This window comes from Pseudorasbora parva, chromosome 12 (assembly GCF_024679245.1).
Source record: "Pseudorasbora parva isolate DD20220531a chromosome 12, ASM2467924v1, whole genome shotgun sequence".
Classification (NCBI taxonomy): domain Eukaryota; kingdom Metazoa; phylum Chordata; class Actinopteri; order Cypriniformes; family Gobionidae; genus Pseudorasbora; species Pseudorasbora parva.
The window spans coordinates 43,343,142-43,363,032 of NC_090183.1; the positions used below are offsets into that span (position 1 = coordinate 43,343,142).

At 37.2% G+C, this 19,891-nt stretch overlaps 1 protein-coding gene across 1 annotated transcript; it reads left to right on the forward strand.

Annotated features, from left to right (window-relative positions):
- Positions 1 to 282: 282 nt before the first annotated feature.
- rspo4 (R-spondin 4) lies at positions 283 to 19,032 on the forward strand. Its single transcript, XM_067458540.1, has 5 exons — positions 283 to 361; positions 7,082 to 7,264; positions 8,315 to 8,452; positions 11,230 to 11,427; positions 18,729 to 19,032. Exons 1-5 carry the CDS (start codon positions 283 to 285, stop codon positions 18,818 to 18,820), a joined length of 690 nt encoding a protein of 229 aa, XP_067314641.1. The 3' UTR covers positions 18,821 to 19,032.
- Positions 19,033 to 19,891: the final 859 nt, after the last annotated feature.

The window sequence follows — 19,891 nt, forward strand, 5'->3', positions numbered from 1 at the left end:
GAGGGATGAAATAGTTAGGCTAAGGATTCTGGTTTGATGGAAAGGTCAAAAGTTGAGTTTTGCCTCAGGTATGCGAGATTCAAAGTGGAATACACGCGAAACAACATCCTGAAACGAGCACAATTACTCAACAGCTGAAAAGTAAATTGGACAGATGTGTGTGGAGATCAGGTGATGTGGGCAGGGTGAGCATCATACTGTTAGCCATGAGTTTCCATGAGGCCGGCTCTCTTTCAGGGGCAGTCTTTCGGGCAGATGTTTCAGAACCTGTTCCTTGTCGAGATGCATTGGCAACTTTTGGCTCTCCTCTCGCTGTTTTGTCAGATGCTTATACTGACGGTAACTGCGAGGAAACAAAGTGGTAAGACAACTTTTATATCATTTCTATTTTGTATAGGATTATAAAAAATTCTAAATAATCATATACACTTACAAAAAAGTACCAAAAGTTACTCCTATGGTTTTTGGACATACACAATAGTATTCTTACAGTACTTCTATATGCACTATGGTAGTGCAGTTAACAGATTTTTTAATTTATTTTTTTAACAGTAATTTCAATCTATGCAACAATGCCCAAATATTGCATATTTATTTACACAAATGTTGATTTTTTTTATGGAAAGAATAGTTCAGTCTCCCAAATCTGATTAGATAGCCAGGTTCAGAGATGTTTCAATAGCTGATTTATGTGATTGCAGGTGTGTGATTATCAGTTGAATGTTAAATTAATGTGAGAAATTGCTTCATTGTAAATTACTGTGTGTTGCAGTGATTCCCTGGACATTTTCTGAGGCTTATTACATTAATATGACATATTGTGCTCTATTTGTTGTGTTTTAGCATCCTGTTAATAAGTAACGGAATAATCTACTGAATTAGCTTTATGGATTCACTTTAGAAATCACTGAGATAAAATTAAAAATGACGCTTAGTGAGGGGTTTGTTTTAAATCCTTCATTTATATGGGATGTGTCCGATGAGGAGCCACGGGTCTAACAGCTGAATGATAGCGCTGGGATTATGAGTCTATATGTGATACACAGTCTCAAAAGTGTTCACCCCTTGCAGGATCTGTGAAAATGGGAATAATTTAATTAGAATTAATTTAATTTAACAAAATACAGCTCTGAAAACATTAAGAGACCACTTAAAATTGAGAAATCAATGTTAAGTGGTCTCTTAATTTTTTCCATATTCCATATTTTACATTAAAGATATTTACATAGTCCACAAGACAAAAGAATCGCTGAATTTATAAAAATGACCCTGTTCAAAAGTTTATGAACCCTTGATTCGTAATACTGTGTGTCGTTCTCTGGATGATCTGCGGCTGTGTGATGGTTGTTCTTGAGTCTCTTGTTTGTCCTGAGCAGATAAACTGACCAACGTTGTTCAAAAAAAGTTCTCGAAAAATCCTTCAGTTTTTTAGCATCTTTTGCATATTTGAACCTCTTCCAGCAATGACTGTATAATTTTGAGGGCTGAAGGGCTAAATTATATATATATTTAAACAAAATAAGAAAAATGTCATCCTGTTCAAAAGTTTTCACCCCCCGCTCCGAATGCATCGTGTTTCCTTCTGGATCTTCAGTGAATGTTTTAACTTTTTTTAATAGTTGTGTTTGAGTCCCTCGATCATCCTCAGTGTGAAAAGATGATCTCAAAATCATACAGTCACTGCTGGAGAGGATTCAAATATGCAAAAAAATGCTGGAAAACTGAAGGATTTGCAGGATCTGGAGGATTTTTCTGAAGAACGTTGGCCAATTCTTGCGGACTGTGTTAGATGTTAACATCTTATTTGTAAAATATCTTATTCAGGACCGGAATAAATAAAAAAATAACATGCATTTTGTATGATCACTCTCATTTTGCAAGACAAGTGAGTGTTTTACATACCTTCAGTGCTGCTAATATAGAAGATTTATCTCATACATTACTGTGATTTGTTGTCATCTCGTAACATGGAAATAATGTTCCAACAGTTGACATCTAGCAATTGCAGCAAATGATAATGTAAAATTGCTAAAAGTACTGTAAGGTATAATAAAAAAAGCCATTCCTACTACTTTCTGCTCCACCCTGCTTGCCACAAGTATAGCCAACCAACCTTTTACTGAAGAACATGACTAGTTCCTGCTTGTAAAAAAGTTCTGGGTGGTTGCTTTGGCATTGTTCAAGGCAATATGTAATTTTCACCACTAGAGGTCACTTATTCAAAACAACGCTTGATGACGCTTGCTGGACATGTTGTCTTCACCTCTACAGCCGCTGGAAAAGAAACTGATGGGACTCTGGCAGAAATCATATTCATGGATGAGCTGATGTATTAAAGGTTTATTACCGTTACTGTAGTATGAAGCAGGAAGAGAGATAGTGTGTTAAAGTGATGCTATAATGCTACTCTGTGCGTTCACTCGACGCTTGTTCACACTGCAGTGAGCGAGATCATATTAGGCATGGTGAAACATGGTAGCCTAGAAATCTAGACACACCCTAGCGGCAGCAAATTTAATTTGCCCGCAAGTGTCGTCTAGGAACTCTAAATACCCTTCTGAGCTGTGTTCCTCACAATCTGGACGACCCAATCACATCGTGTATAGAGTCGGTGGGCGGGCCCATAATGCATCAGAAACTGGCGAACGGCGGCGGTCTTTCGAATCAGCTTTGACCGCGACTCTGGAAGACTTGGAGTTAAGCTTTTCTCTGAGAAAAGAACAAAGAACGGCACTGAAGTCATTCTTAAAAAGGGAAGATGTGTTCAGAGTTTAGCCGACCGGATACGGTGAATGTTTAATCTGTCAGCGAGCTCCGCTTCACCTTCGTTGCTCTGGTTGGTGTAGCGCTATCCTATCGCGTGCAGAGGGAGTTTGAAAGACAACCGTTTATCCGCCCCTCGGATTGAGCCGTCAATGGTGAGTTTCCAGACCAAACATCTTGATGTGGGTCTGGCTTGTCAGGCTAGAAACATGGTACTCTGTGCAGTAAATCAGGAACACCAGATTTAAACAATAAGACTAACTGTGTTGAGCTGGAGAACAATCATTAGTTTTCTGTCCATCAATGATCCAAAGCGGCTGTTTCCATGGTTTACAAACTAAAATCGAGGGTAACGCGGATGTGATGTCATTGATAGGAAACGGACGGTCCATGTCCTGGTGTCCTAAAATGCTTATTTCTCTGGATTTAAACATTGTTGGAAACATTTTGTATAATGCAAGTACTGTTCTATGGTTTTTGAATATTTTTGGAAATTGAGCCTTACAGAGTTCAGGGTGGTCATTAACAACCTCAAAAGACACCCCAGCTTCTGTCCTTCATTCAATGTGCTGGGAAGATTATAGGTTTTCCAGCTAATCAGAATCTTTATTTTAAACAGTTGCTAAATGTGTTTTTGCTCACACTTTAGATTAGGGTCAATTCTTACTATTAACTATGACTTTTCACTCAATAATCTCCTAATTCCTGCTCTTAATAGTTAGTAAGGTAGTTGTTAAATTAAGGGATGTAGAATTTGTCACTTCATCACTTCTTCAGACTTTAGAAATCACTGGTCTCAGATCAGGCATTAGAATTAACACGCTTACTCTTGTGTTGTGGCATTACTGTCAAGTCCATATCGTAAAAATCTGTTGGCAAAGCCTGCGCCGAAATTGCGACTGATTTCCCAAAGAATACACAGTGAAATAGCCTAGAAATCTAGACGCACCCTAGCGGCAGCAAATTTAATCTGCCCGCGAGTGTCGTCTAGCAACTCTCAATACCCTTCTGAGCTGTATTCGCCAAACTCTTGCCGGGCCAATCACATTGTGTATAGAGTCGGTGGGCGGGGCCATAATGACGACGGCCGAGTTGCGTTTGCGTGCTTCTAGTAAACACAGAAACTGGCGAACGGCGGTCTTTCGAATCAGCTCTGACCGCGACTCTGGAAGACTTGGAGTTAAGCTTTTCTCTGAGAAAAGAACAAAGAACGGCACTGAAGTCATTCTTAAAAAGGGAAGATGTGTTCAGAGTTTTGCCGACCGGATACGGTGAATGTTTAATCTGTCAGCGAGCTCCGCTTCACCTTCGTTGCTCTGGTTGGTGTAGCGCTATCCTATCGCGTGCAGAGGGAGTTTGAAAGACAACCGTTTATCCGCCCCTCGGATTGAGCTGTCAATGGTGAGTTTCCAGACCAAACATCTTGATGTGGGTCTGGCTCGTCAGGCTGAAATGTAGTGAACACAAATAAATAATGCTCAACTGAGACATTCACATTGTTGAGAATAAATCAGCTCATTCCTAGCATTAGGATCCTTTGGAAGGTGATGTTATTTTAGTGCAGTGATCCTGTATCGCTTTTCTCTCCTCGTCATCTCACTAACACTCCAGTGGGCGGGGCCTAAGATGCAATAATGAAGTGGGCGTTGATCTTCTTCTGCATTGGCGGCCTTTCACTGATTCATTCCACAAAGATTTGTTCTATTGGCTTAGTTACGATAAAATGTTTTTGGACTAACAAGGAAGTTTTCAGTTCTATAACTTACTGGATATTCTTATAGTATGATGACCTCTTATATGTCAAATGTTCATATGCTCATGATCCCTTTAAAGAGCACATTCACTCCTCCAATAAGCATTGTATTTATCTGGCATTCATTTCTTATTTGTATCCCCCCATATTTTCTCAATTTCATTTGATTGACACCCATGTACAAAATAAAGAACACAATGATGAGATTGCAGGAGATACATCTCGGCTTGGCTCACCAACGTCATTTTAGACATTGGTGTCTGTCTTTATTTCTCTAATGAAGGACATGAAGATAAGAACCATCTGCCACTTTCCTCACATTTCCCCCGCGAACCCTCTCCAGTGGCTCAGTGTGACACAACACACACAGACAAGAGCCTTCAATCTCCAGTCTCTGGCTTTGGCATTAGTCGGATGTAAACATGCATGCACTCTGTACATTAAGAACACATTTTGTGAAAAGAAAAAGAGACACGGAGAGAGAGAAAGAGTAAACAGTTAGAGCAGATGCTGAATTACTACAGTGGCAAACTCTTGGAGCGGTGCAGAGTTAAGTTCCTGGCTTAAGGGTACAATGGTGGATCACTTTCTCTGAAGGGACTGAACCAGTAACTTTGTTTACTGGCCATGATCTTTGACCAATTGTTGTTGCTAATCCCTAATGGTTTTAGCTATGGAGAGTTTTAATGATAGAACAAAGTAAAAAGTCTCCAAAAATATATTACTAAATGATTTTTTCAAAACATGTTTACATAAATGTATTTTAAAACATTTGAGTTACTTATATTTTATTTTATTTTATATTTTGTATAAATATATTTATGTTGTCTAATAAATAAAAAAATCCCCTATACATTTAGCATTTTGAGATTGGAAATATTTTTCCTGCAATGTGTTTCATATTGAATATCATTTAATACTTAATTACATTAAAAATGTAGTGCTTTATACTTTTACTCAAGTAAAACTCATTAAAAGTTTACTTAAGTACAAGTAAGAACGTACTTTACGTTTAATGTAATTAAGAGTTAAAGGTAAAAAACAACTCTTATTAATGAAAAGTAGTGCAGTAAAAAGTATGACATTATATATTATGCTTTGCAATGTAGTGAAGTAAAAGTTTTTCAAAGAAAAACACTGATATACTAAATATATATATATATATATATATATATATATATATATATATATATATATATATATATATATATATATATATATATATATATATATATATATATATATATATATATATATATATATTATTAATTTTTTTGTTGAAAAATGTACTTGAGTAGAAAGTAAAAATACTCCACTAATGTCTGTCTCTGTATATATATATATATATATTTATGGCACTTGTTAGTGGGTAGGATATATTAGGAACCAAGTGAACATTTTTCTCTCAGAGTTGATGTATTAGAAGCAGGAAAAATGGGCAAGCGTAAGGATTTGAGCGAGTTTGACAAGGGCCAAATCGTGATGGCTAGACGACTGGGTCAGAGCATCTCCAAAACTGCAGCTCTTGTGGGCTGTTCTCGGTCTGCAGTGGTCAGTATCTATCAAAAGTGCTCCAAGGAAGGAACAGTGGAGAACCGGCCACAGGGCCATGGGCGGCCAAGGCTCATTGATGCACGTGGGGAGCGAAGGCTGGCCCGTGTGGTCCGATCAAACAGACGAGCTACTGGAGCTCAAACTGCTCCAGAAGTTAATGCTGGTTCTGATAGAAAGTTGTCAGAATACACAGAGCATCTCAGTTTGTTGCGTATGGGGCGGCATAGCCGCTGACCAGTCAGGGTGCCCATGCTGACCCCTGACCCCTCTTTCAGAAGATAATGCTCCTGTCACAAAGCAGAAATGGTTCAGGAATGGTTTGAGAAGCACAACAACAAGTTTGAGGTGTTGACTTGGCCTCCAAATAATTCTCAATCCAATCGAGCATCTGTGGGATGTGCTGAACAAACAAGTCTGATGGAGGCCCCACCTCACAACTTACAGTACTTGAAGGATTTGCTGCTAACATCTTGATGCCAGATACCACAGCACACCTTCAGGGGTCTAGTGGAGTCCATGCCTCGACGGGTCAAGGCTGTTTTGGCAGCAAAAGGGGGAACAATACGATGTTATGCCTGATCAGTGTATTTCACATTACGTGGGTAGTTGCTGGGTAGTTTCTCAAGACAAATGAGTTTCTTTGATATTCTGGATATTTTTGTTTCTTTTTTGTGTGTGTGTTGCTTATATTAAGTCTGATACATTAATACAACATTAATAACCATTAACCATGACAATTCACATCTATACTGATCAGCACTGGTAAAATGCATGCTGGAAGAAACTTTCTTGAGTTTGGCCAGGTGACAGAAAGAAACCCGGCCCTTTTCAGGCAAAGAGATGCTATGCGTGCCTATGGCCTTTAGAATGTCCTCTCAAAGCCCCAAAATGTCAGCGCAGACAGAAGGTGTGATGTGTCAGAGGATTGCAGATAAATCCCAATGGACAGTCCTAGACACGTTCCCTTGCGATGTTGCCTCTGCACTAATAATCATTGGACATGTTTTTCAGAGAGCTGGCGACAGGAGTGCAGGAGCTGTCTGGAGTGTTCGAAGGAAAATGGCTGCCTGCGCTGCTCTGAGCGGCTCTTCCTGTTCCTGAACAGAGATGGCATGAGTCACCACGGCTCTTGTCTTCACTCCTGCCCTTCTGGACACTTCGGCCTCCGGGGCAAAGATCTCAACCGCTGCATGAGTGAGTCCAAATCATGGGACAGTCATATCGAAAAGTCCAAACCTCTGCCAAACTTTTCATTTCTTTATTACCAGGATCAAATATCAAATGTATTTGTTTTATATTTATTTAAATTCTCACTAATATTTAAAAAAAGAATGACTGATGTGGGATGAATCTAAACACTGTGAAAGGTGTCATGGAGCTGAACATAATAATAATAATAATAATAATAATAATAATAATAATAATAATAATAATAATAATAATAATAATAATAATAATAATAATATTAATAATAATAATGTTTTAAAAATATTTTTCCTTAATATTAAATCTTTTTTTATTCTTTGGAATTTAGTTAGTTTGAAATATATAATTTAAAATAAATACATTTAAATAAATAAATGTTTAATTGTTTAAATATAATATAATAAAATGTTATCATGATTTTTTAAATATATTTCTTAATCAGGTTATTTGTTTATTGTTCTTTTAGATTTATTTTTAGTTTTTTGTACACTTGGTAATATTTTAAGTTATTCTGTGGGATGTGTTGGTGAAATGTGTAATGGAGCTGAAAGTACAATAAAAAAAAGAATAAGTCCTTAATATTAATATTTATTTGTTTATTTAAAATTCATATTTATTATTTTTGCTAATATTTTTAAAAGGTAAAATATGCCATGGAGCTAAAAGTACTAAAATCTCATCTCAATATTAATAATTATATTTTATATCCTCAATTTTCAATCATAATTTTATTTGACCATTTGTTTATTTGTCTGTTTGTTTATTTAAAATTAATATTTTATTTTATATTATTTTATTTTATACTACAATCTAATACTAATACTAATACATGTTTTTTTTTTTAATAGGTCCTTAATAGGAAATATATATTTATATTTATTTGTTTATTTATTAATTACCCCCTGACAATTATTAATTGGGTGGGTGGGTGGGGGGGGGGGGGGGCATTCATCTCTTTTGAACTTAATATCTTGAGAAAGCCTATATAATTCGACACACTTTATACATGACGGTAATCCTCATACATATATCTCCCAGAATGCAAAGCTCCAGCCTGCGAGAGGTGCTTCAACAAGGACTTTTGCACCAAGTGCAGGGGTGGATATCTGCTCTTCAAAGGCAAATGCTTCAAAAGCTGTCCAGAGGGCACATTTCCTCAGTCCACTGACTGCGTGGGTAAGAGCTTGACTTGTTTACAGGCCTTCTTTATGGGTTGATGATGCCATTAAACTCTCATTACCATGCTGAAAGAAACCTATCAGTCATGTTTTATTTGGAACAATTACATCAAGATGTTTTCTCATGTGTGCCAATAAAAAGCCGCAGATATGGGCTTAGAGAAAATTTCTGGTTGCATTTACAGGGAATTCACATGCCATTAACTTGATGTGCAAAAAAAAAGCTTACTTGCACAGTAGCTTTGATGAAAAAGATCAGATCGAGTCGCATTTCATTATATAGCACTTTATACGATACAGATTGTTTGAGCAACAATAAAATAACAGTATTAATGTTGCAGAGTTCTTTCATTATGAAATAATTACAATTTCAGCTGTGAAAAAGACAATTATCAGCTTGAATTTAATTCAGTTCAATAACCTATATATTATATGTTTATATTTTATGTTTCTATTATATGTTTATATTTTGAAGCAATAAAGCAGCTCTATTGAAGATAATAGTGTCATTAATCAGCTCAGTTGATTGATATTTCAAGGTGCAGTATGTAAGATTGACAGCTAGTGGTTAAAATGTAGCCTGGATGCCAGCCAAACTTAGCCCCGCCCACAAAAAATTTTAGGTCGGGAAGTTCGGTCTGGACTCGATCCGTAGAGGAGTTATTTCCAATCACATTGTCAGGGTGATGTTTGACAGATTATTACCAGAAACGTAATCAGCCACGTCATCAAAGAGCGCTTGGGTTGAATTCCTATGAATTTGTTTACAACAATGATGGCTGTTGTTGAAGAACTGAGATGTGTAGATTCCGCCATCGCTTCTGTTATAGAAGATATCGACAGCGCATTCATTTTAAAAGAGGAACAGAGGAACACGATCAAAGCATTTGTCGATGGGAAATATGTCTTTAGCATCCGTAGTCTGTTGCTCTGAGTGGTTGTAGGTCAGTGGCGGCTACTGATCTGTCAGAGAGGGGAAGCTCATTTTCGGCCTACATCATGAAATTGCATATTTATTTAAAAGTAAATTCTGCCCTATGTTCCTTTTCAAGAAAATGGGCTGTGACCCTGTGAATAAATGAACGATCTAAAAAAAAAAATCAAACTCTGTAAAACTGAAACAAGGAATGTGGTGTATAATTGTGTGAAATGTATTGTGTGCAAAGAAATAGGTTGCAGCAGTTTTTATTTCGACTGAACTTGAGAAATCCGCGATGGGACTGAGCGCGAATAGCTTCAGTGATTCCTTATGGTACAGAATCGCTGTCAGTCAAAAGGAGATGCAGTCTTTTCGACAGACCCTCCAATCATCACGCAGAAGCTCGGAGTCCAGGCCAGCCCACTCCCCATTCACCCCCAGAGACGCTGAGCGTCCGTGGGTGGGACATAAACGCAGCGTTTATCCAATGACCGTCTAGTTTCGAAGCGCTGAAAAAAAAACGTTCAAAGCAGCCCCATTGAAGTCAATGGACGCTGGGCTTCAATAGGGAAATGCACTGTGACGCTGCGGGAATGTATGAGAAGGAAATTGAGTCAGCCGACCTGCTATATGTAACTGATTCTCAACGAACTCGTCTTTGAGATGAACGTTTTCTAACGCATTTTTAGTCAATAAAATGTTAATACAATAGTACATTGTAACAAAGTTCGTATGTGTGAGGAAGGAAGAGGACACGGGGGTCGGCTGGACGGTTGATGCTTTCTCTTTTATTTGTATCTTAATAAACAACTGCACACTCAGCGTGTGATTTCCGTCCAACTCAAAACAACAATAATCCCTTCCGGGTCGGCACTTCCGGCTTCCGGTTTCTCCGTTTCAGTGTCTCTGGCATCAACCGTCCGACTCTCTCTCTCCTTGGTCTCTGGTTCCACCAATGTCTTATACCCTCTCCGCGCTCATTACTGGAACGAGAGACAGGTGTTATTAATCTGCTTCCAACCCACTCACTTACCGCTCGTCCCGCGGCTCTCTCTCCCGCTGCAGACCTCGCTGAACCACGCCCCCCTAGCCACATACATATTTGACCATTAACTTTGTGACATTATAAGGGAAGCCGAGCTTCCCTTATACTAAACGCTCAACATCACATTGTGTCTCTTAGTAGATGAAAATAGTTTGTTATTTAAACTGTGATTAAATTATAGAAAGCGATCAAAGAACACTCCTTTACAATCTCTGGAGCTGTCAATCAAACAGCGCGAGTTTATCAGTGACTGAGGTCTGGACTCGACAAAACTCCCGTTATAATCAACAAATCTCTCATTTACATTGTGTTTGCACTGTTAGTTAAGATGAAAGTGAGAGAGCAGAAATCGAGTCACAATGACGAGATCACGGCATTCATGAGCTCAACATGTCTGTGATCGGCTACAATGATCATCACTGTAACCTTTGATGCCACAATCTGAATATGATGCCATAGATATAAATATAATGCTATAATCAAACCCTTTTCATGATTAATTACCGTGAAAGCTGTAATAATAAAAAACGTGCTAAAAGTTTTCGAGAGAGTTCCACGTGTAATACTTCACATGCAAGATGCTATAGCCAATAACAGCAGTGGCCGTTTACACTGACGTCTCACAGCAGCCAATAACAGCAGTGGGTGTTTACACTGACGTCTCACAGCAGCCAATAACAGCAGTGGCCGTTTACACTGACGTCTCACAGCAGCCAATAACAGCAGTGGGCGTTTTAAATTTTAAAAGGTATTTTGCAAGTAAGATTGGTAATTCTGTCTGCCTTTATGATTCAGTATTCTTTCCCTCCAGAAGGATGTGTGTTCCGTGTCTTTGGCGTCTGGGGCGAATGGAGCCCGTGTCGGCACAATGGCCTGAGCTGTGGTGTCAGATGGGGCCAGCAGAGCAGGACCCTTGAGCTGTCCAGCAACACGCCTGAAGGAACTGACGCATTATGCCCACCTCAGACTGAGAGCAGAAAGTGCCGGATGAAGAAAAGGTGTCCAAAAGGTGAATATTTATATTATTCATTCAAGTTGCAGAATTTTATTCAATAGCTAAAACAAACCAAATGTGACCTTATATGGCACAGTGGTCCTCTTTAAAAGGTCTTTCGTGTTACGGCTTAGTGTCCAGTGATTTAAACACAACATTAAACTACACACTACATTTCGGACCTCTCTAATGGCTCACTTCTGCTGAGCGGTATGGTTCAGTAGAGCTCAGTATGATTTGGGACGCTAAAGCTCGTTCTGGCTTGCATTTCTACCGCCAACAGTACCCTTACTTAAGAGATGTGCTGTAGAGATCAACGTCATTCTCACACAAAGAAGAACGCGTTTGGTAAACAGTAAACAGTGGACGACATACAGCCGATCTAGTTCTTGCTTCTCAGCATGTGGCTGTTGTCACAAGAAGACGACACACTTTGTTTGACCCAAGGCTGCAAGGAAAAACCATAGACTGTTAAAGGGGGGGTGAAATGCTGTTTCATGCATCCTGAGCTTTTTACACTGTTAAAGACTTGGATTCCCATCCTAAACATAGACAAAGTTTCAAAACTCTTCTCCGAGTTTCTTTCGGGCTCTTCTCCCGGTAGGGTGCGCGCACGTGACTAGAGCGAGAGAGGAAATGCACGGCGTAAACACTCTCAGGTGCAGATCCAGTCCTCCGTGAACACTTATGTCGTTATAGTCCGCGCCGCGCCGCGCTCCACTTTATTCCTATGGGTGACGTCGAGCGACTTCAACGCTTCAGCACAGCATTCCGGGAAGGCAGCGCTGCATTTGAACCGATTTGAACGCAGAAATAACGGGAAGCTTCACAACATCGCTTCAGTCGCGTCGCAAAGTGGATTTCCACGCCACTGCTGTCACAGGACTTCACCAAATCATACCAAAGAAGTGTGTTTTTAACGGCGCGGTCCCAGCGAGAAAGGTTCGGTCCTGCTTTGGAAGCAGCCTGTGAGTAAAACTGCTTCAAATGTCTGTTGTTGGCTATCGTCACGTGAGTAAACATCAGTAAACAACACGATCGCGTGCTTCGTTATTCAAATGCGCTAACGGACTCCATTGTTGTTCTATGTATAATGTTACACTAGTCTGACGTGCAAAACCGTTTTGCTTGCTACTGCTAAGGTTTAGTCGCATACAATAGTCCATAAACCGAATCATGTCCTCATAAACTGCGAGTAAACACACACAAATGTTGACAGGCCACTAAATACAGTCCATACCACAGAGACGGACGTCCTGCTGTTGCTGTTTCTCCTGTTCAATTTATTTCAGCCTCCGAATGATTCTGGATCATATCTGTATTAGCTGAGATCGATAGCGATGGGTTTCTCCACGCTTGAGGACGTCACCGCTTTGCGCTCGTCATTCTTTAGCTCCGCCCACACGATACGCCTCCAGCCGCTCGTTTTTTTCTGGAAAGACTCGGTACAGCCTATATTTCTTTTACAAATATAATAAAACTAAAGACTTTTCGGAGATATGAAGGATGCAATACTACTCTATAGGTACTCAAGATTGACATGAGATTGACTGAAACTGAGTGTTTCACCCCCCCTTTAAAAAAAAAAACATGGACTTAGTGTCCGTGACGTCCGAAAAGCATTTTTGAAGCATAAAAGCTGTCCATTGCCATCTTAGTCCGTTGTATCCTTGTGGCTCGACCATATTGGCAATCCACCTGTCCACGCCCTTAATTATGCAGAAATTTAAGGCATAATATAATTTTAACGGATGAGTTGTAAAAAAAAAAAATCCCCCCCTCACAGTTGTCATAAACTGTGATCGCTCCCTTTGTGATCGCTCATATCACTCCCTTTTGGAGCCATGTCTCTGGCATCCAGTCCGTGCTGGTTTCAAGAGAGACCGCGGGAGGTTGCCGCTTGCAAGTGATGGTTCTCTGTCAACCAATCAAGTCAATCAAGTCTCAAATCTGCAGTGAGTCTCGCTCCACCCTTTAGCACTGGTATACTCCGCTACACTCTTAGAAGAAAAGGTTCTATCGGCACGACGTATTTGACCCCTAAAAGGAATCAAAAGAACCCTTTAGGGTAACCAGAAAAAAGGTTCTATATGAAACCTTTCAAGGGTTCATTCATTATCATTTGCTTTGTCCTTTCCGGATTAATATTTCATATTATTGATAAACATTTCACTGCATTATTCAGTGTATTCAAATGCATTTATGAATGCATGTGAATGATCACAAAATTCAAGGTATGAGGGTTAGAAAATGTATATATTTATCTCATTTTATGTAGTTAATCAATATCACACGAAGAGTCCCATTTCAGTTTTTCTCCTCCAAAAATCAGCATGATTAAAATGTGATAAGTTACTACACTGTAAAAAATTATTTAGAAAAAAAGTTACCTGGTTGCCTTAAAATTTTGAGTTCATTGAAATTCAAATTTTGAGTTAATAATTTTTTTGAGATTCGACAACCTTTATTAAAATATTATTTAAAGATTTTGTAAGCATATTGGGTAATTGTGTGTGTTTTATTTCTGATGACGCAGTGAAACATGCCAAATAGTGCTATTTTCATGATTTATCATTTTTTTATGTGGTTCAGATACAATAATATTTTGAGTTTCTATTTATTAAACAAATTTCCTTCATTGTATCAACTCAAATTTTTAATTTCAATACACTCAAAATGTTAAGGCAACTAAAGTTACTTACTTTTTTAAGTTAAACATACAAAAACCAACATTTTTTTTACAGTGTACAATGGTTTAATAAGCAGTAATTGAATTACTACTACAAAATATAATGTAATGAATGAATAATGTAATTAAGAACCTTTGTGACAAAAAGGGGTCTTTCTTGTCAATATAGAACCTTTTAAGCACTAAAAGGTACTTTGGAGTTGAGTAAAGAACCCTATGGTTCTATATAACCCCATGAACCCTTTTTTCTAAGAGTGTAGGGACCAGAACGGAAGGATGCCAAAAAAGTGGTATGGTACGGATCGGAATTAGGGCACAATTCACAACTTCTGACTATTAAAACAGCAAAAAATACATACCGAACTGTATTGAACCGTACCGCTCAGTGGAAACGGGAATTTAAAAAGGCTGTCCCACCTATTTAAGGCTATAGATTTCGGACGCAGGTGCAAACAAACTTGTGGGATGTGTTGGTGCATCAAAGCTGTGAGTGTAAGAGCTTTATGATGAATAAAGTTGATGAAACCAGTACTGGAAAGGAAGCGTTTCTTGTTTGGATCTCACACATTAGAAACAACCCTATAACACCTCGAAGTGACAAAATGGTTATTTATGTGACTTCATTTCCATTTGATGCTCTCCTGGAAATCATTGTTTGCAGCAATCATCCTTATAACTGGATGTGTGGTGGCATCAGGCAAACGAGACGTGATATTTTCTCTGTCACCGTCATGACAGCCATGTTTGATGGAAAGACTTTTTATTCTATTTCTATCATTATAATTTCTTTGGCTGTTGTTTTCATTTGACAGTGTGCTTCGGATTGGCATATACTATTAGTGGAGAATATATCGGGTGCAAATTTTATATGCATGCACTAATGTGCAAATTATGCAGTATAAAACCAGGTTACACCTAGTATCCATACTATTGAGTGTTTATTAGTAATTATAAAGCACATACTAATGCCTTATTCTGCATGAGCATGTTTTAGATCAATGAAAAATTATATATTATGTTTATTATATAGTAGTATGCAAAATAAAATGTAAATATTATTATACTACAATATTTCGTAATATTTGTATATACTCATGTTCAATTATTTAGGGTTTTAAAGAAGTTAATATTCGGCATTCAATTGATTAAAAGATGACAAATTACATTAAAGGCATTTACAATGTATCAAAATGCTGATTGTTTGAATGTTCTATCCATCAAAAAAAAAATCAACAAACATGAAGCAGACACATGTTTTTTTAACATCAAATCTGAAGGATCATGTGACACTGACTGGAGTAATGATGATAAAAATTCAGCTGTCCTCACAGGAATAAATAACATTAAAAAATATATTTCAATAGAATATATATATATATAATAATAATAATAATAATAATATAATATATATAATAATATATATATATTTAAATTTAGTATTTCACAATATTACTGTTATTTCTGTAAACATAAAAACAATTCAGACCCCAAACTTGTCTCCTGAGATGCCTTTATAATGTAATGTAATGTAATGTAATGTAGCATAACATAACATAACATAACATAACATAACATAACATAACATAACATAACATAACATAACATAACATAACATAACATAACATAACATAACATAACATAACATAACATAACATAACATAACATAACATAACATAACATAACATAACATAACATAAAATAACATAATATAATATGATATAATATGATATAATATAATATAATATAATTAATATAATACAATATATTATAATATAATATAATATAATATAATATAATATAATATAATATAATATAATATAATATAATATAATATAATATAATAATATAATATAATATAATATAATATAATATAATATAATATAATATAATATAATATAATATAATATAATATAATATAATATAATATAATAAACCTTCTTAAAGCAGAATTCAACAGAAAGTCTACTCAAATACAGTAAGAAGTATCTCTACTGTTATTATCCACCTCAGATGTTCTCCATTGTGGTTTATCTCTGAAGCTGTCACCTCAAAGACTTACTCATGGTGTGACCAATGAGAACCCGATGAATTAATTTAGTCCTAGAATGTTCTCTAGATTAACACAAGTTTCCTTTTTCTTGTGTAACTCTGAGAGCTAATGAAAGTCAGGCCGCACGTCTCAGAACGGATCACAGCAGAAGATTTGCCAGTGTTTTTTTAGGACCGTCTACAGGTGACCCAAACGTGCCTGCCTAAATCATAACCCACAAACCTCTGATCTTAACATGAAGATTTATGTTGGTTTGGGGATTAAATGGTGGGGCGGTGCCGCTGTGGGCCACAATCAGGTGATTCAGAGCTGTAAATATTGGCTTTTAGTGCCGTGTGTGCGCATAAGTGGATAAAAAGAAAAAGAGAGGAAGCTTTAATCATAGCAGGTAAAAAGCAGGGCAGAGTTAGGCAATGTTGAACAACAAGACAGAAAGAGAACCAAGAGGAGAACACAAGAAAAAGGATGGAGAATGTGATGTTCCTGCCAGGCCGTGGTGTTTTCCAGACCGCAGACCCCATTGCTTAAGCCATAATAACTGTTTACTCCATTTTTATGGTGCCCGTATTATGTCTCTTTTAAAAAGACAAACATGGATTATGATTTGGTTTAGTGAACAAAAATGTTGAATAAATGTTGAGTAAGCACCCACCTCTGCTCACGATTTGTTCCAGTATATTTTTTCAGCTCTTCTCTGAGAATGACAGTACATCCCACCCTGAAGCTCCTCTCTGTTGTTGATTTTGAGTCTTAAAGTCAAACCAGACACGAACATTTGAAGTTCTGTACGAAACTTGATGCACCATTCTCAGGTTATGAGCTGTCGGCCAGAAATTCACCACTCACACAAAAGTCATCGAAGTTATATTTTATTATTTATTTATTTTATTTGATGTGAAAAGTGGAAGTGAAAAGCATGCAAGCATTGTTTCCGCCATAGGAAAAAAGATAATTGTGACTTTTTATCTTACCCTTTTTCAATTGTGCGATACAAACTTAAAATTGCAAGTTGAATCGTCAGAATTGTGAGATTTAAGATAGTAATACTGCATTTTATTTTATTCTGATTTTCTTTTAGATCATTATTTATTATTTTAATTTATTTTATTTATCTCACAATTCTGACTTTATATCCAATTGCGAGTTTATATAAAATTCTGAAATATAAAGTCTAATATAAACTGTAATATAAAGTTATAAAGTATATAACTGAGGTGTAAAAAATTTGGAAATAAGCTTGCATGGTAAAGTGGATGAGGTAAAACATGTTATTGCCAAGATTAAAAAAGGTTGTTCATGCTGACTTGTACACTCTAAAAAATGCTGGGTTAAAAACAACCCAAGTTGGGTTGAAAATGCACCAACCCAACAATTGGGTTGTTTTAACCCAATGGTTGAGTTGTTTTAACCCAGTGGTTGGGTTAAATTTTGCTTAAGACAACCCAATTGCTGGGTAAGAACAACTCAACCATTGGGTTAAAACAACCCAATTGTTGGGTTGGTGCATTTTCAACCCAACTTGGGTTGTTTTTAACCCAGCATTTTTTAGAGTGTATATTTGTATGTGGGAAAGTGTGTTTAGATGCTGCAAACGGTCATCATTTCTGCTTTTTAAATAAACTCTTTGTTTTTTGAAGTCAACAAAACTGAGTTCATAAAGGATTAGTTCACTTAAAACTGAACATTTCCAGATCATTTACTCACGCCCATCTCATCCAAGAGATAGATTTCTCTCTTCAGTGGGAAAGAAATTAAGTTTTTGAGGAAAACATTCCAGGATTTTTCTCCATATAATGGCAACCAATGTTGCTTCAATGTTTTTTCGCCCCAGCACATTCGCGTTCGATGTGAAAAAACTCATTACACAAACAGCTGATCAAAAATAAAACCAGCGCACATATTTTTTGTGAGTCAAAAATCGCGTCCGGCATGAAAGGACCTTTAGTGAACTTTCCAACATGATTGCGCAATCCGTGGCACATCGCAGAGCAGCACAAGATGAACAATTTAGGTTAAAAAGTAAATAAATGTTTATTTTTTCTTGAAAATGGCCGATGGTTTGGCTAGATAAGACTTTATTCCCTGTCTGGGATCATGCAGAGCCTCTGTAGTCCTTCCTTTAAAACTGCACTGATGTAGACCTTCATCCGTTGGTTGCCATTGAAGTCCGTTAGGGTGGAGAAAAATCCTGGAATGTTTTCCTTAAAAAATGTAATTTCTTTTAGACTGAAGGAAGAAAGACATGAACATGTCGTGGATGAGATGAGGTGAGTACATTTTCATTTTAAAGTGAACTAATCCTTTAATGTTTTACATTAGTATTGAACACATGAGTCAAAATCTGCTAAGGGGTAATCATGTAAAAATGTATCATTTTTTTTTGGATATTTAAACAATTTTTTTTTTGATGCACAAAGTTTTTATTGCCTTCTATAACAAAAATCTTTATTTAAACCAATGAAAATACAGATCCCGTTGTGACTGAAAATCTTTTTTTGAACTGTTCTTCCATTAGCAGATTTTGACTCATATGGTTCCGCTGAATATGATTCACATGATATGGTTTTATCTTGACAGATACAAAGAAAAATGAAAGGATAGAAGGAAGAAGAAAGGTGCAGAAAAACCTGAAGCTCTCACCCGTCACAGAACCTCCATGGGGAATGTAAAGATCTGGAACGGAAGTCACTTTTAGTCCTTTTCTTAGTAATATATATAAACAATATATTTTTGTATAAATATTTGAATTGTAATATTGCTACCTTAATCATCAGGATTTGACAATCTGATATTGCACATCTTTTTTTAATGCAGATGTATTAAGTTTTGTTTACAATATTACGGCTCATTCCTGTATTTATGCATTTATTTTATTGACAAGTTGGGGAGGCGTTCCCCAACACTACCGCACCCGGTACAGGACAGGGCGGATTAACAGAGACAAGATCCATGTTGGACACTGTACAGTTCCATCTAATGAGTAACAGACGAACAGCTTCATGTGGCTTGGGCTGTATCTCCACAGCCCTCTGAACATGCCTCGGGCTGTTCTGTGTTTTTCATCCACATACTCTCACTATATTTGCACTTCTTCACTATAATTGTAATAGAGTAAAAAAAGAAAAGAAAAGAAAAAGACATGGAACAATGTCAAAGTGTACAAAGATGCCAATATCATGACCTTGCACTCATTCATTCAAAGTGCCTTCACACCATGTCATACTTACCGTAATTATCCTCTTAGAGCTCGTAATTACAATTTATAAGCTGGGATTTTTTTAAAAGCTCCTACTTATCACATGACCGCTGTACCACCTGACTAAACTCTAAAAAATGTGGTTGGGTTACATTTTTTAAATACTTTTTTAACCCAATGGTTTGGTTTGCCAGAGAAACATAATTCTCAGTCTGATGACGCGAACAGCCCTGAGTAGAATGTCACATTGTCATCACAAAATTATGGAAATTACGACATGGCATGAACGCAGCATCATTCTCATATAGATATATACACAAAGATGCCTCATTGGCAGCTGTTTCTTTATGGGCCGCTGCAATGACAAATTGGCTGCATCCCAAACCTGGAAAATGCTGCCTTTGGAGGACACATTTGAAGGTAGGAAGGCATCAAGGCACGTCCGAATCTAATGTTAGATTCACTTCCTGTCTCCTGAGATGCCTTTATCTCATATGATACATGTATCCTTCGCTGCCTTTAATATCCCACAATCCTGTGCTTT

Coding starts and splice junctions, on each gene's coding strand:
- rspo4 (XM_067458540.1), top strand. CDS start 283: ATGCATTGGCAACTTTTGGCTCTCCTCTCGCTGTTTTGTCAGATGCTT. Junction 8,453..11,229: donor TCAGTCCACTGACTGCGTGG/GTAAGAGCTTGA, acceptor CTTTCCCTCCAG/AAGGATGTGTGTTCCGTGTC. Junction 11,428..18,728: donor GAAGAAAAGGTGTCCAAAAG/GTGAATATTTAT, acceptor TTATCTTGACAG/ATACAAAGAAAAATGAAAGG.